Source organism: Pseudorasbora parva, chromosome 18 (assembly GCF_024679245.1).
Source record: "Pseudorasbora parva isolate DD20220531a chromosome 18, ASM2467924v1, whole genome shotgun sequence".
NCBI classification, from domain to species: Eukaryota; Metazoa; Chordata; class Actinopteri; order Cypriniformes; family Gobionidae; genus Pseudorasbora; species Pseudorasbora parva.
The window spans coordinates 11,026,627-11,041,900 of NC_090189.1; the positions used below are offsets into that span (position 1 = coordinate 11,026,627).

At 44.1% G+C, this 15,274-nt stretch overlaps 1 protein-coding gene across 7 annotated transcripts in view; it reads right to left on the reverse strand.

The window, feature by feature from the left end:
* Positions 1–15,274, reverse strand: part of ptpn13 (protein tyrosine phosphatase non-receptor type 13) — a 117,533-nt gene that overhangs the window by 85,321 nt on the left and 16,938 nt on the right. For all 7 annotated transcript variants that reach the window (XM_067424273.1, XM_067424270.1, XM_067424275.1 and 4 more), the window contains exon 2: positions 10,370–10,489. In XM_067424273.1, the coding sequence (XP_067280374.1) occupies positions 10,370–10,484 (115 nt within the window). In that variant the 5' untranslated portion in view covers positions 10,485–10,489. The remainder of the gene's footprint in view (positions 1–10,369; positions 10,490–15,274) is intronic.

The following is a 15,274-nucleotide window of genomic DNA, read 5'->3' on the forward strand; positions in this document are numbered from 1 at the left end:
AGTATCAGCATTTGTCCCACACCAACAAGGTTAGCGCATTAAATTCTATTGAATAGATAATGGATTCCTTCTGAAATGTCAAACTTGGACATTTTGTACATTTAACAAACAAGAAGGTTTGCAATCATGGCGACAAGGAAATAATAGCTACAAAAATTCAGGTTAAAGAAAACTGAAATTGCTACATGCTGACCAAACCAGAGAAACCAGGTGAACAAGGAAAAATTCAAACAGAGAGATAGTGAAAAAAAATTAAGAAAAAAAGAAGAACTAAAACAGGGATGATACGTTGTGCGTATCATTATAATAATGGAAGGAATGGAAATCTTTCAAAAATTCCACAAACTATTAAGAAAAACACTCTGAATGGCACCTCACTGGTTTGGAACACACAAGGTCAGATTTTTCAGCATATTCAAAATAAAGCACCGTTCTCTGCAATGTTACTTGGCAACAGAAGCTACCGGGTTCTGAAGAGTTCAAAGATGATGGCTTACAAAACACATCAAACTCAAATCTGCAGAATTTTTGCCACATGCTCTATAGGAGACTTGACTCACAATTGCTTTCAATGAGCATGAACGCTGATAACTAAATTGAAATAATCTGTTCTCCAGATACATGCAAACCAAAAACCAGAAAATGCAAGTGAACCGCATTTACAAGACTTTATTAATGAATCAGGTTATTTTCCTGTTGGTGACATCAAAACGTGTGTGTGTATATGTGTGTATATGTGTGTATGTGTGTATGCATGTATGCATGTATTGTTTGAGCTCACGCAGCATTTTATTTCAACGGGCATTTTTAAAAGTCTTTAAAAGCGAGGTTAGTTCTGCGTTCTGATGGCACGCGTTTGTCTCAGCCATCTCACGGTCAATGTCCGTATAGCTGATAATAACATACACTGTGATTTTAAATCTAGATTTACAAGGTTTCAGAATATGCTTTAGTATCAGTGCTCTTTTCCGCCTTTTTGTTAATTACGTCTTTAGTAAATCAATACATAACCAGCAAAAGCAGCACAGCTTGAATCTTAAATCTACATGTTATTGTTGCAGATAGTGTCACGCAAAAATGATGAATGTCCGTCGCTGACTGGAAGGAGCGCACAGACCTACATCACTGGACTAATTTGCCTAATCTTCACGGTACTTTAGACTGCAGTGGAAAACAATAGGTTACTATCGTAACCCCGGTTCTCTGAAACATCGAGTGGAGAGATCCACCTATGGGAAGGGCATCCGTACCTGACCTCTGCAGAAGCATCCAATTGCACCAAGTCTGACAAGACAGGCAGGAGCGCGCAGCCAATGCCCAGTAAGGCCCCACCCCTTACCAGCGGGCATATATGGGCTGCATACGCTACTGTACATCAGTAAGTATATTCGCTTCTCGTGCGGTAAGCGGGGCAACGCTGGTGGATCTCTCCACTCGATGTTTCAGAGAACCGGGGTTACGATAGTAACCTATTGTTCTCTTTCATCATCTCGTTTCGAGATCCACCTATGGGAGAGACATGGACAGCTCCCCGATTGCCCAATACACTCACAGTGAGGTCCTGTTAGCCAGAAAAAGACGGTCACCCCGAGGGGCGGTGCACGACGCGTCTCATAATCATGAACTCGCCACACCGACGCAACCGCGTAACTGCGGTGTGAAGCAGGACATGAAACATAGGCTATGTGTGTCACACATAAGGAAGGCAGGGTTAGGAAGACCCCACCCCCAAGACCGAATGTGTTACTGAGGTTCTGGTGACATCCAGCCTGTAGTAACGCACAAACGTATGGGGAGAAGCCCAACTGGTCGCAGAACAGATATCCTGCAGTGATACTCCCCTGAACAGAGCCCAAGAGGCGGCCAAGCCCCTCGTGGAATGAGCTCTGATGTTCCCTGGGGGTTGCACTCCCTTTGATTCATATGCCAAGATTATAGCGTCCACAAGCCAATGTGAGAGGCGTTGTTTAGACAGGGGATCCCCTTTGCGAGGAGGAGCCCATGAAACGAAGAGTTGGTCACTCTTCCGGAACGCGCTGGTCCTAGACACATACGTTTGTAACGCACGGACTGGACACAGGGCATTTAGCCTCTGATCCTCCGCGGAGGAAAAGGGCGGAGGGTGAAAAGCGGATAGCTCCAACACCTCCGATGTGAACGCAGGGAAACATTTCGGCATGAATGCTGGATTAGGCTTGAGGAAAACCTTATCTCCACCCAGAGAGAAATTGATGCACGAGGGGTGGACCGAGAGTGCATGTAACTCACTGACACGTTTGGCTGACGCCAAGGCCAAGAGCAAGGCTGTTTTGAAGGACAGCAACTTAAGGGGAATATTCCCCAGAGGCTCAAAAGGGAATTGAGACAGAGCTTCCAGCACCATGGAGAGGTCCCATTCAGGGATCGTTCTCCTAATGACTGGCAAGGAGCGACGGGCACCCTTCATAAATCTGCGGATTAGAGAATGCTGCCCAACCGTTGAGCCCTCAAAACCCACATGACAAGCAGAGATAGCTGCCAGATAGACCTTAATAGTGGAAAAACACCTGCCCTTATCCATAAGGTCTTGGAGGAAACACAAGATATCAGCGACTGAGCACTGATATGACGTGAGACCCCGCCCATCACACCACTCATCGAACACCTGCCACTTACAGCCATACAAGGACCGTGTAGAAACGGCCCTGGCATTCTGTATAGTAGCCACCACGCGCGGGGGAAGCCCTAACGCGCTTAGGTTCGTCCTCTCACGGGCCAAGCCCAGAGAGCTACCCTGTCCGGGTGTGGGTGATAAATCTCCCCGTTCGCTTAAGACAATAGGTCTGTGCGGAGGGGGAGGCACCACGGCTGGGCATACAACAGAGGGATTATCTCTGCCAGCCACGGCGCTTTGGGCCACCTGGGTGCTATCAGGATGAGAGAAAACCCCCCCTCTCTCGCCCTGGCCAGTGTGAGAATTATCAGGCACAGGGGAGGAAAGGCATACAGCAGCACTCTGGGCCACGGGTGGGCCAGTGTGTCCACCTCGAGGGGCGCGTCCAAGTCCTTTAGCGAGAAGAACATAGGACAATGTCTGTTTTCGCGCGAGGCGAACAGATCTACGGGCGCCCGTAGTCTCATCCATATCATGTCTACTATCTGAGGGTGGAGGTGCCAATCTCCGAAGAGCGGGTTCCCCCTCGATAGAAGATCCGCGCCTCTGTTCAGAATTCCCGGAACATGAGTCGCGCGTAACGACAGGAAAACTCGCCCGCTCCATACCAAACGCTTGTAAGCTAGGGCATGAAGCTTCGGCGAGCGCGCGCCGCCTTGACGATTGATAGCCACTGTCGTGGTATCGTCGCAGCGTACGAGCACATGATGTCCCTGCAGACGAGGCAGAAAATGATTCAGAGCCTTCTAATTGGTTAGAAGCTCTAAATAATCTATGTGCTCTGAACGTAGTTTGCTCGGCCGCAAACCGTTCACAGTTCTGCCCTCCTGGGTGGCACCCCAGCCTGTTAGGGACGCGTCCGTCGTCACGACTTTCCGCAACATGACAGTCCCCAGAGGGGTACCCTGTGCGTAAAAGTCCGCGCTCTTCCAGTGGCGCTGAGCTGCAGCGCAGGTGCGCGTCACTGTTACAGAGCGGCAAAGATCGTGTAACGGGCTGAAATGTAGTGACAAAACCCATTTCATGAACGCCCTCATCCTCAGGGGTCCTAGTGGCAAAAACTGGATAGCTAAAGCCATAAGACCCTGTAGCCTGAGACATGTGCGATATCGCACCCTCGCCCCCTCTCTGAACTGTGACAGACAGTTCGTCAGAGAGAGAACGCGCTCTTGAGAGAGACGCGCTCGCATGGAGACTGAGTTCAGCTCCATGCCCTGGAAGATCACCCTCTGACTGGGTGTAAAGCTGCTCTTGTTCACATTCACCCTGAAGTCCAGAGATCGGGTGTGCGCGAGCACACGGGAGGTGTCCTGCAACACCTTTTCCCACGAATCGGCTATGATGAGCCAATCGCATATGTATGTCAGGATCCGTAGACCAGACATTCTTAGGGGAGTGAAGCCCGCTTCCACACGCAAACAGAAAGTTCGGGGGCTTAATTTTTGCCCGAACGGAAGCACCGTGAGTTTGTAACAAATGCCTTGATAGGCGAAACGAAGAAACTTCCGGTGTGGTGGATAAATGCTTATGTGGAGAAAAGCATCTCTCAGATCGACCGATGTGAACCAGTCGTTCCGTTTCATGACACGGGCGAGCGAACCAAGGGTTAACATTATGAATCTGTATTTCCTCAAATGTTTGTTCAACACCCTGGGGTCCAGAATAGGACGGAGGGAACCGTCCTTCTTTGTGACCAGGAAATAACGGGAAAAGAAACCCTGGTTTATCAGATTGTGGGGAACCACCTGAATCGCACCTTTGTTTAGAAGAGAGGAGATTTCCTCCTTCAGGACGTGGGCCGTGCTTTCCTCTGTGTGAGAAAAGAGAACGATGCTGAAACGTGGATGTTTCATAGCAATCTGCAGACGATAGCCCTGTAATATCATGCGTAATACAGTAAGCCAGGCTGACACACAGCTCGTGTGAATGCTCGTCCAGGCCGTGCTGGCTTCGAGCATGCCTAGCTGGCTTATTTGTGATGCAATGGCGCCCTCTAGTGGAGAAACTAGGGACGACACGTGCAGGTTCACCATTACGAGAGAAAGGGTATTTCCCTACATTGAGAGGGTATCTCGCTGTGACGAATTCATTTGATTCGTTAGATTTATTGTGTTTTTTGTGTTTCTGTGTGTGTTGTGTTTTCTGGGAAACACTGGGGCCGAAGCCTTTATTATTTGGGTGAGGGGAACACAGTATGTGCGGTGTGGTTACACTGCTTTTGAACTTTTCCTCACGACAATCCCCTTGAACAGGGGGGAACACACATCGTCCACTAAACATATGGGCTGGGCAGCCACGGGAGGGGGACACCCTACAGCATGAACCTTCCGTCCTTTGGACAGGGGTTCTGGGGCAGGGAGAAAGCCCAGAAAACTTCTTTCGAGGCTTTTCCTTGACCTGATTAAAATTACGTCCCGGGACCGGGGGGTTAGGCAAACGCACAGGGGGCGCCTGGCGTGGGACCGTCTTCCTGGGAAGATACAATATGAAGGCCTCGTGCTCCTTCTTGTCGTCGCATCGTTGTTGCATCATAGCAACTGCGGGGCCAAAGAGAGCCCGGCCGGGCTCTACCGGGGCGCCTGCGATACGTTTCTTTTCACTATCCGGGAGACCAGACAGGTTGAGCCAGAGCGAGCGCTCTCCTACCACGGAAAGCGCCATAGAGCGCCCGCAGGTTTGGACGACCTGACGAGCATTACGGAGAACGAGGTCGTTAACCGTGATGATCTCCTTCCACAGTGCAGGAGAGGGAGAAGATCCCTTATCTAACTGCTGGCCCAGATCGTCCAGGATCTCCGCTTGGTAAGCGGAAAGGAGGGAGGAGACATTCAGAGTCCTAACAGCCAAGGCCGAGGATTTATAAACGGCCTGGTGCACCGAGGCAGAAAAACGGTCCATCCTGTTAGGAAGGACCGGCTTCGGGGGGGCGGGCAGCCCTCCCTGGACTGGGTTGAGGTGTCTGGCAATGGAGGGCTCAATGGCAGGCGGTTCGCCCATGCCGCGAGCCGCCATATCTTTAACCTCCAGCCCCGCGAGACCGTGTTTAAGATCGAGCGGGTCGTTCCAGTAGTGCCTCATGTGCTTAGCGCACGCTGGAAGAACGGGAAAGAGTTCTTTCCTCGGGCCGGGGGGGGGCTCCCAACACTTTACCGTCATAAATATCCCTCTCCTGGTCGGTGGCGCTCTGTGGAGCCGGCCACTTAATGTTGAGACGAGCGGCCGCTCGTTCACACACATCCAGGAGGATGGATTGAGGCAAGGCCGCGGGGGCGCTAGCCTGGGGAATAACAGAGGGCGGGATGGCCTCCTCGTCCTCCGAAATTCCAAGAAGGCCCGCGTCGTCGTAATCACCGGACCCGGCAAGATCGTCGGCGAGCGGGAGGTTACCCGTGAAGATGTCCTCTTCGGGGAACTCAGGATTGGGCTGGTCAGCCAAAACAAGAGCCGTCGCGCCCCGGGAGGTCCCCGGTAGCGCGCTATCGTCACCGTGTTCCATATCCGAGTACGACAAGTCGAGCTCGCCACACTGAGTAGCGGCAACTTTAAGGCGGTGTCGCAGGAGTTTCTTAGGCAGTACCAGGCAGTAACTGCAGTTCTCCGGGTTCTCTATTGCCTCCTCTGCGTGCTTGAGGCCCAAGCAGACCACACAGAAAGGGTGAAAATCCTTAGCGGCGATAAGAGACCCACACGCGGCCGGGCAGGCCCGTAATAGGCTAGACACAGAAGGAGAAGACTGAGAGAGCGACATACCCGCGAAAAACTCAGAAAGGTCCGTGGCGGCAGCCGTGGAACAGGAAGACGGACGAGAGCGCGAGCGGCTCCGAATGCAGACACAGAATGTGGCAGAATAGAACTGTCACGCCCGGTGGAGGCTGATCTGGCGATATTTCCTCCTGCAGACAATAAGTGAGCAGCGCAAATCTAACCGAACTGTGTCAGTGCAGAGATCGCGAGAAGCGAATGTCAACTGATGTACAGTAGCGTATGCAGCCCATATATGCCCGCTGGTAAGGGGTGGGGCCTTACTGGGCATTGGCTGCGCGCTCCTGCCTGTCTTGTCAGACTTGGTGCAATTGGATGCTTCTGCAGAGGTCAGGTACGGATGCCCTTCCCATAGGTGGATCTCGAAACGAGATGATGAAAGAGAACGCAGAAAGTAGCAGGTCTGGGGGAAAAAAGTTCGGGTACAAATTGTCCTGGGTAATTTCGGTGGAAAAGGGGTTATAGTATTTTCCCCCCACTATGGTAGTCAATGGCTGCAGAGATCTGCTTGGTTACAAACAATCTTCCAAAAATCTTACTTTGTGTTCAGCAACTGTTGCTTTAATAAGAATTAATCTATATTTAATGTATTATCTATGCATAAAAAATTATATTTGTAATTGCGATTTAATTGAAAAATATGTGATTAATTAGCACAAAAAAAAAGAAAATATTTATCTATAGACGGCACTAATCTTTATTTATAACCAACATTTCTTTCTATTTGTTAGCCATCAGAGACTAAGGACATTCATTTTTACTGATTAGGGATGAAACGATTACCGGTTTCACAATAAAATGTACAGACGGTTAGTAATATCGTTTAAAATTTAATTATAATTAAAACCATCAGTGATTATCACGATTTTGAAAAGTCGCTGTAAATCCTGTCCAGTCTGGTGTAGGCGCGCGCAGCACACGACGCAACTCTGTTTTATGAATGAGAAGAAATTACAGAGGGCAGTGACAGCACAGGGAGATTTTCCAGCCTTTTTTAAAGGCTTTTACAAAAGTCATGAAAATTTGATTGAAAAACGATTTGATCTGCGAAGGTTTGCGAACGCAAGTCAAGTGGACTTTGACCTCAATACCAAACCCACGTCTGGGAAATAATAACGTGAAGCTTGAACCAAAGTTGAACGAACACATTCAGACATGACTAGGGTGACATTTAAGGAATAATAATCAGGGCTTGATATAACACCCGCCGTTTGTTTGGTGTATTTCGGCTGTGCCGTGTAACACAGTCACTCGCTTTTGCTATAGTCACCTACTTATTATAGGCTTCTCAAAACCCATCTGTTATAATCGCGTTGCGCATTATAACCTATCACACGTTTCTATTGAGTTTATGAATGTAATGTCTAATAACGTTCTTCAGATTAGCCAGAGTTTTGTTCAGCGCACTCTAACTCACTGAAATCTGCACTCAAACCAGAGATGAACGTTCGATGTCCGCAGGAGATTCATTCAGCATACGGTTGAATGTTTTTGTTTTATTCTATTTCAGCAGTTAAAATAATTTAAAACAAACACCGTAGAACCATAGCACATCTGATATGACTGGCATAAAGTTTGTTTGACATTCGAGATTCGCAAATTAGGGATCGTCTGTAAAGTTACATACAACATTGGTATCAGGGATGGAAATTAGCACCCGCCACCAGCCAAATGCGGGTGATTTTGCGTTGTGGCGGGTAAACTCGCTTCACCTACCGGCCACCGTGGCGGGTAAATAAAAATAGCATACTGTTTCCCCTCTTTATAAACTGTGTTCAGTGAATGCGAGTGCGGCCGCACTATGTATGTCCGAATATGACCAGTCGTTTTCGCCGTCATTACCCGGATGTAGTGCCAGAAGACGCGAATAATAACCAATAACCATAATAACTCGCGCGCACTGAGAGAAGATCCGTCACTGTCATCCGGAAGCGCGCACCCGTCTCACAGCGCGCAAATATTGAGTTCTCTTTCAAGTCTTGTGCTTAAACGGACAAACTCACACAAAAAGTATGCCAACATGTTCATCTTGATGAGTATTCTAGCAGACATAGTCTGAATATGCCTTAAGTGAACTTTATACAGTCGTGAAAGATGACGCATATCTCTCTATTAGGTCTTAAAGGGGCAGTAGCCTTTACTGCTCTGTTTAATGTCAAACAAACGATAAGGACATCACTCACTGCTCTTGATTGAATAGCTTTTGTAAGTTTAATAAGGAATAATCTTTCATTTAAACAGTTAAATATGCAGTTATTTTACATTTGATTACTTTATTACATTTCTGTAGGCTAGTAGACCTGTACATTATTATTTAATGTACACATGAGTGAGATCAAGTTAAACATTTTACTTTGAATTTTATTTTATACTGTTTGATGTTGCAATGTGCTAAATAAATATTTGCATAATTTGTAATTGATTTATTATTTGAAACTTTAATATTAATTAATGCAATTGCAATGCCTTGATTTTTAGTAAAGTTACACAGTCATAGCATTAGCCATAAATGCAATGGATAATTGGCATAATTTCTTTTAGTGCTTCGGTTTCAGCCAATAATTTTTATTTCGATGCATCCCTACTGACAATGTTCTGCTCGGTATGTCGTCAACACGCTTCAGGAGATGCCAAAACTAGTAGTTTCATTGTTGGTACTAAAAACCTAAAACTGGAAGCCATAAAAGAATCATCCAAATGCCACATCCAGGTAAAAAAAAAAAAAAGAGAGAGAACATAGAGCCCTACTCATTTAATGAAATGTATATCAGTTCATGGTTTGTGTGTGTATAAGAGTGAAAAAATGTCAGTATTTCATTGAGATTTGAGATTAAATAAACAGCTTAAGTATTGTAGAGCTTGTAGTATTAATTTTCACGTGCAGTTACACATTGTCGGTTAAAAACAAGAAAGTGGCTGGTAAAAACGTTGAGTGGCTGGTAGATTTTGAAATCCACCAGCCACAGTGGCCGGTGGACAAAAAAGTTAATTTCCATCCCTGATTGGTATGCGCGTTTGTATAAAACTAACTGTAAAGTGTTTATCTAGGTGTCGAGTATAAAGCACACCTTTTGGATTTTTGATATATAATAAAAAAAACTGTTAAATCATATGAAAATATGGATATGATTTCTTTTACTGGGATACTGTTTGGGCTTGTACACAAAATATGCTAGATTTAACTGCGTCATAGCTGATAGGACACTGATGAGAACATTGCTTGAACATATTTATAGAGATAATATTAGAGATTATATTTACACCAAATTATTATTTATGCATTATGTGGTGCTATTAACGACGGCCAATATAAGGAAGAAAAACACACAGAATATAATCTTGCTTTTAAAAAGTGCATCTTGAAGAGCAGCTTGATTTGTATGTTGTTTGTTGATTTTCAAATATTAAACTTGAAATGTTTTCAGTGTGTGCATTGGTTCTTTTTGAACACTATCTCATTTGAACAAAACCATGATAATATTGATAACCATGATAATTTGGGTCACTATAACCGTGATATGAAATTTCCATACCATTTCATCCCTATTACTGATCTTTCATTTGTAAAGAATACATGCAACATTTGGCCAAATAAAAAAAATATTACCTTTTGGGACTACCTTCCAATCAGAAGCATGAATATGATAACTTAAAATCTCACTGGGTTTTAGAACAGATTCCTTCACAGAACTTCCTTTAGTTTTGGATGACTGGTGCTTACACTGCATTTATGTAACCTTAACCAAATGAAGCCAGATATTTGGTTTAATTTCCAAAAACCCCAGTGTATTTTGAGCAGATTGCTGAATATTTTAGACATGTTTTATCAACAACAAAAAAATATCAGACTGCAATCCAAGGTCTCTGATTGTCTCGGCCATCCCAAGGCCTCAAGTTCAGAGCCAACATGGCTGGGTACCCTTGAGAGATGTGTGAGTTATCACCGCGGTTTACCTCTGCGGAGGAGTTCATGCAGGCTCTCTGCGCTCTGGTTCAGCACGGCCCAGACCTCCTCCTCCTGCAGGGGCCCTCCTCTCACCTGCAGCGCCTCAGCCAGAGACACATGCATGCTGCCTGCGGGATCACAAAACGCATCAATGTAATTCTTACAATCATCATCAACATAATTCTTGTACATAATACATCCAGGATAATTACAAGTGCTTACTATGAGGATTTTAAATTCTGAAGAGCCCTTCTTTTTCCAATATATATCGGGTATTTGCTTTTATTGCTAACTTTTGACAAAAATGTTGGAAGGAAGAATATATCACCTACAACAGTAGCTTAAAACAAATTGAATGGTAAAAAGATGTTTGGCTATATTTAACCGTGTGTGTGTGTGTGTGTGTGTGTGTGTGTGTGTGTGTGTGTGTGTGTGTGTGTGTGTGTGTGTGTGTGTGTGTGTGTGTGTGTGTGTGGTAAATATGACTTATTCTTAAGCAACTTTCTCACCAATCAGAGTTGTTTGTGGTGGAGTAAATTAAACGCGATATGCGGTGACGTCACAATCGTGTTGCATTGTGGTTAATGAAGCTGCCTGAAGTGTACATATAAAGCAGACTCAAAAGAGTCCATATAAACTTCTCTTGGCCACTTCACAAAGTGGAACGCACTTCAAAATGGCGGCGGGGATTACCCCTAGGGGAGTGCTTAGGGAAGTTTTCAAGCACGTGTCTAAAAGTAGAGAGGAACACAGCATGAATACTTATACAGTAATATAATAACAATAGCAATTACAATAACTAGGTAGGTACTTACGCTGAACCTACCCCTAAAAGTGACCTTATATTATATTACCCAGTACTTTCATAAGAAAGAACACTGTAAAATTAAGTGCACATACTGTAAAATAAAGTGCAACCAGATATAATTTAAAAATGCCTTATTGTGTCCAATGTATTGCTATAGACACAAAACATGTATTAAGTAAATGGGGTTCTGGTTTTGTGCCGATTTTAAACAGCTGCACTTTTAACTTCTCAAATGTATCACACTCCTGAGTGTCACCATATTCATCTCGGAATAATGTAGAGCAAAGCTAGCCTAGAAATCTAGACGCACCCTAGCGGCAGCAAATCTAATCTGCCCACGAGTGTCGTCTAGCAACTCTCAATACCCTTCTGAGCTGTAATCGCCAAAATCTTGCCGGGCCAATCACATTGTGAATAGAGTCGGTGGGCGGGGCCATAATGACGACAGCCGAGTTGCGTTTGCGTGCTTCTAGTAAACACAGAAACTGGCGGTCTTTCGAATCAGCTTTGACTGCGACTCTGGAAGACTTGGAGTTAAGCTTTTCTCAGAGAAAAGAACAAAGAACGGCACTGAAGTCATTCTTAAAAAGGGAAGATGTGTTCGGAGTTTTGCTGACCGGATACGGCGAATGTTTAATCTATCAACAAGCTCTGTTTCACCTTCGTTGCTCTGGTTGGTGGTAACGCTATCCTATTGCGTGCAGAGGGAGTTTGAAAGACAACCGTTTATCCCGCTCCTTGGATTGAGCCCTGTCAATGGTGAGTTTCCAGACCAAACATCTTGATGTGGGTCTGGCTTGTCAGGCTAGAGCAAAGCTTGATTTTCTCCATAAGAATTTGAACAGAAAATTAAAGTGGTGGGCTATGATATACATTATTTGCCCCACCTACATGGCCATGGTTGCATCCATCAGCAGACCGATGGAATACATGAAATGCATGGATGGAGTAAGTGGGTGGGTGGAAGAAGCCATCAAAAACACTCATGATTATTTTTGCAGCTCTATTTTGTGCCATTAGTGGTGCAGAAATTATATACTTCACCATTAAGAACAGAAACGTATAAATGTTGAAAAAGAATTAACAAGGTATTGTGCTTGAGTGCATGTGCTCTTCACAGAAAGATCAGTTCATTCATCCTCTCTCCTAAAGCATGATTTCAGAAGTCAAGCTGTTGACCTCAGGAGGCTGAATCATGTGGCTGCTGAAGCTTAAGTGAGATATCTACAGAATACCACACAGCCTACCAGGAAATCTGATATTCATTTCATTTTAAATATGATTCTGAAAAAGAAAAGACTCCTGAAATTGTACAGCTGATCTAAATAACAGTCCATCAACCGCCATAGTCACAACAAAACAAGCAAACCTGTTGGTGTCCCGTCAGGTCTAATTGTCAGGGTGGGGTCAGTTACACTTGCAGAGAAATTGCTCGTCGTTATGTCTAAACTTCTGCACTGCTGCCACAGCTGTAGTTACAAAGAGCCATAAACCCCTGGAAATCCCAGCATGCTGTGAGGCAAGAGAGAGAGGGGAAGCTCAGGGTTTAAGGGATTACTTTTGAGCGGGCATTACGAGGGGCTACCTAAATGGTTATGTGTCACAATTCAATTGAACTGTGGAGTCAGATATTTCAGGCAGTGCGTGCATGCATGGGACATCAGAGCATCTGTGACTTCTGTCACGAAGAGCCACTTTTTGTGAATTTTTCATTTTCGATATAAAAGTAGTTTAATAAAAATAATTAACAATGCCTGAATATATTACAAATATTTGTAAAAAACAAACAAAAAACAAATTTATAATAAAAAAACATGTATGCATTTATATACTATTTACATATACAAACAAGCGATAAATCAATAAGGCTGAATTAAAGGGGTGATGAATTGAGAAATCAACTTTCCCTTGAGCTTTTAAAAGGTCATGGTAATATACGATTATCCTGTCAGTTACAGAGCTGAAAACGTCCTTGTAAGTCAAAGAAAAGCTTTTATAGACACCAGGCCCTAAAAACAATCCTGTTCGCATCTTGACGTCAACGACTGACGAAACACCGCCTCTACAGAATAATAAGCACGTGTAGTTCAGTAGCCCCGCCCACCGACTCATCGGATCACGCTAGCCAGCAGCAATAATCATGCCGAAGAATATAGCAAGATATTGCACTATTCCTGGTTGTGGAAGAACCTATGGCAAAAACACAGTCGCTTCATAAGCTTCCTTCGGATCAAAATATTAGGAATGTGTGGTTGAACTTTATTTTTAATGAAGTCCCAGCTGACATGGGGAAGACAGTGTTCACTTAATTTCACCGTGGAATTGTTTGTAAACAAATCTCACAATGCTATTCTTCTATATTGGATCCAACAGGAGGAATGGTGCAACACACTTATGTGATTAAAATGTGTTTTTTATATGTAATAGTATTGCATTGTTATAGATTGTTCTGCTTATGCGTGTGTCTAACATAACATACCTTATGGCTCGCAAAGCCCAACAGCTACAAAACGTAAGCCCGTCAGCAGGCCGATGAATCTCAAAATATTCCTTTCTTATTCGGCGCTGTTATCCCTCTCTTGACTTGACATTTGAAAGGCACGCATGTGCGTGCATGCGGTTTGCACTTACATCAAACAATCGTGTGGGCTATGTAATGCAAAAATAATAGTCCAATCAATCGCAGGTGGATGAGAAATAAATCATTGTGTTTGTTTGATAAAGACTTATTTGAATCATTCCGGTTGCCAAAAACAACCCCTCCCTCATGTGAACTGAACTGACAGGGCCATAGATATAACAGGAGCTGAAGCCCATTAAATATGCAAATCTTATCCAATCCTAGTCATGGGTGTTTACTTCCATGTCTCCAGTGACACGCCCATCAAAACCCAGCATTTTGGAGAGACCCTCAAAACCAGTGTAGAAAATAGATTATTACTTATTAGTTTTTAGTTTTTTTTTTTTTTTTATGTAAAAAACACACAAACGTCATTAGTTGACCTCAGACAACAGTATAAAAAAATAATAAAGCCAGTTCACGACACCTTTAACAAATTCATGGTATCCCAAAGTGAAAGAGTGTGTGTGCATGATTAAATATGGTTTTCATTTTAAAGCATGATATTTTTGTTTCTTATGCATTGTGATTAATTAATTTTCTATGTAAAGCAATTTGAATTACCATTGTGTATGAAATGTGCTATTTAAATAAACTTGCCTTGCGTGTACGTATACATGCATGTGTGCTGTGGCTGTTTCCAGCATTTACAAGCAGAGATTGTTTTTAAAAGCTCTAAAATCTCATTTTCTGAGACCAAACCCCATCAAGAATGCACTAAGAGACACGGCAATCACCTTCCATCTAAGATACTTAAGGCCCCAACGAGAGCGGGTCATTCCACATAAGAGAAAGAAAGCTCTACAGATAGGCGTGTATTTATGCAGGAATGCCATTGGGGATGTGAAACTCTCTGAAAGAGGGATATGAGGGGAGGAAAGTATGATCCAGACCGCTCCCGCATGCCTCATTAGCCTTTAGTGTGGGGGGCTGTCTTATGCAGATTGTTTTCCTCGGCTTTTGTTATTCCAACACAGCCAGTGAGTGGAATGTTTTCCCCCGTCTCTCAGGGTGCTGTGGAGGACTGGGTCATTCCCACCGGTACGTTTAGCCACAGGAGAACAGGAGAGAACTAATGTAAGAATAATGGCGTATATTCTTTCCAGTAGAGCAACACCAAGGTCGTAGGTTCGATTCCAAGGGAATGCATGATCTGATAAAATGTCACTTTGGATAAAAGTGTCAGCCAAATGTATAAAATGTGAATATTTGGAATGGGAAACTACTAACTATTTTTTTAGTATTGAGTAGTTTGCACTGGGTGCAAATTTTCAGTTTGCAAAGAATACTCGCATTAACTACTACAAGGTGTTCTATATCTTAAAATAAGATGCATTTGATTTTAGGTTTAGTACATTCGTAATGTGGATCACCCCAACTTCCATTGTTTTTATTAAAATAGCAAAAGACTGATCTACAGAATATACTGTACTAGACACACAGATAGAGGCCAAATATGTTACAGCTCAGTCTTAGCCTAGAAAT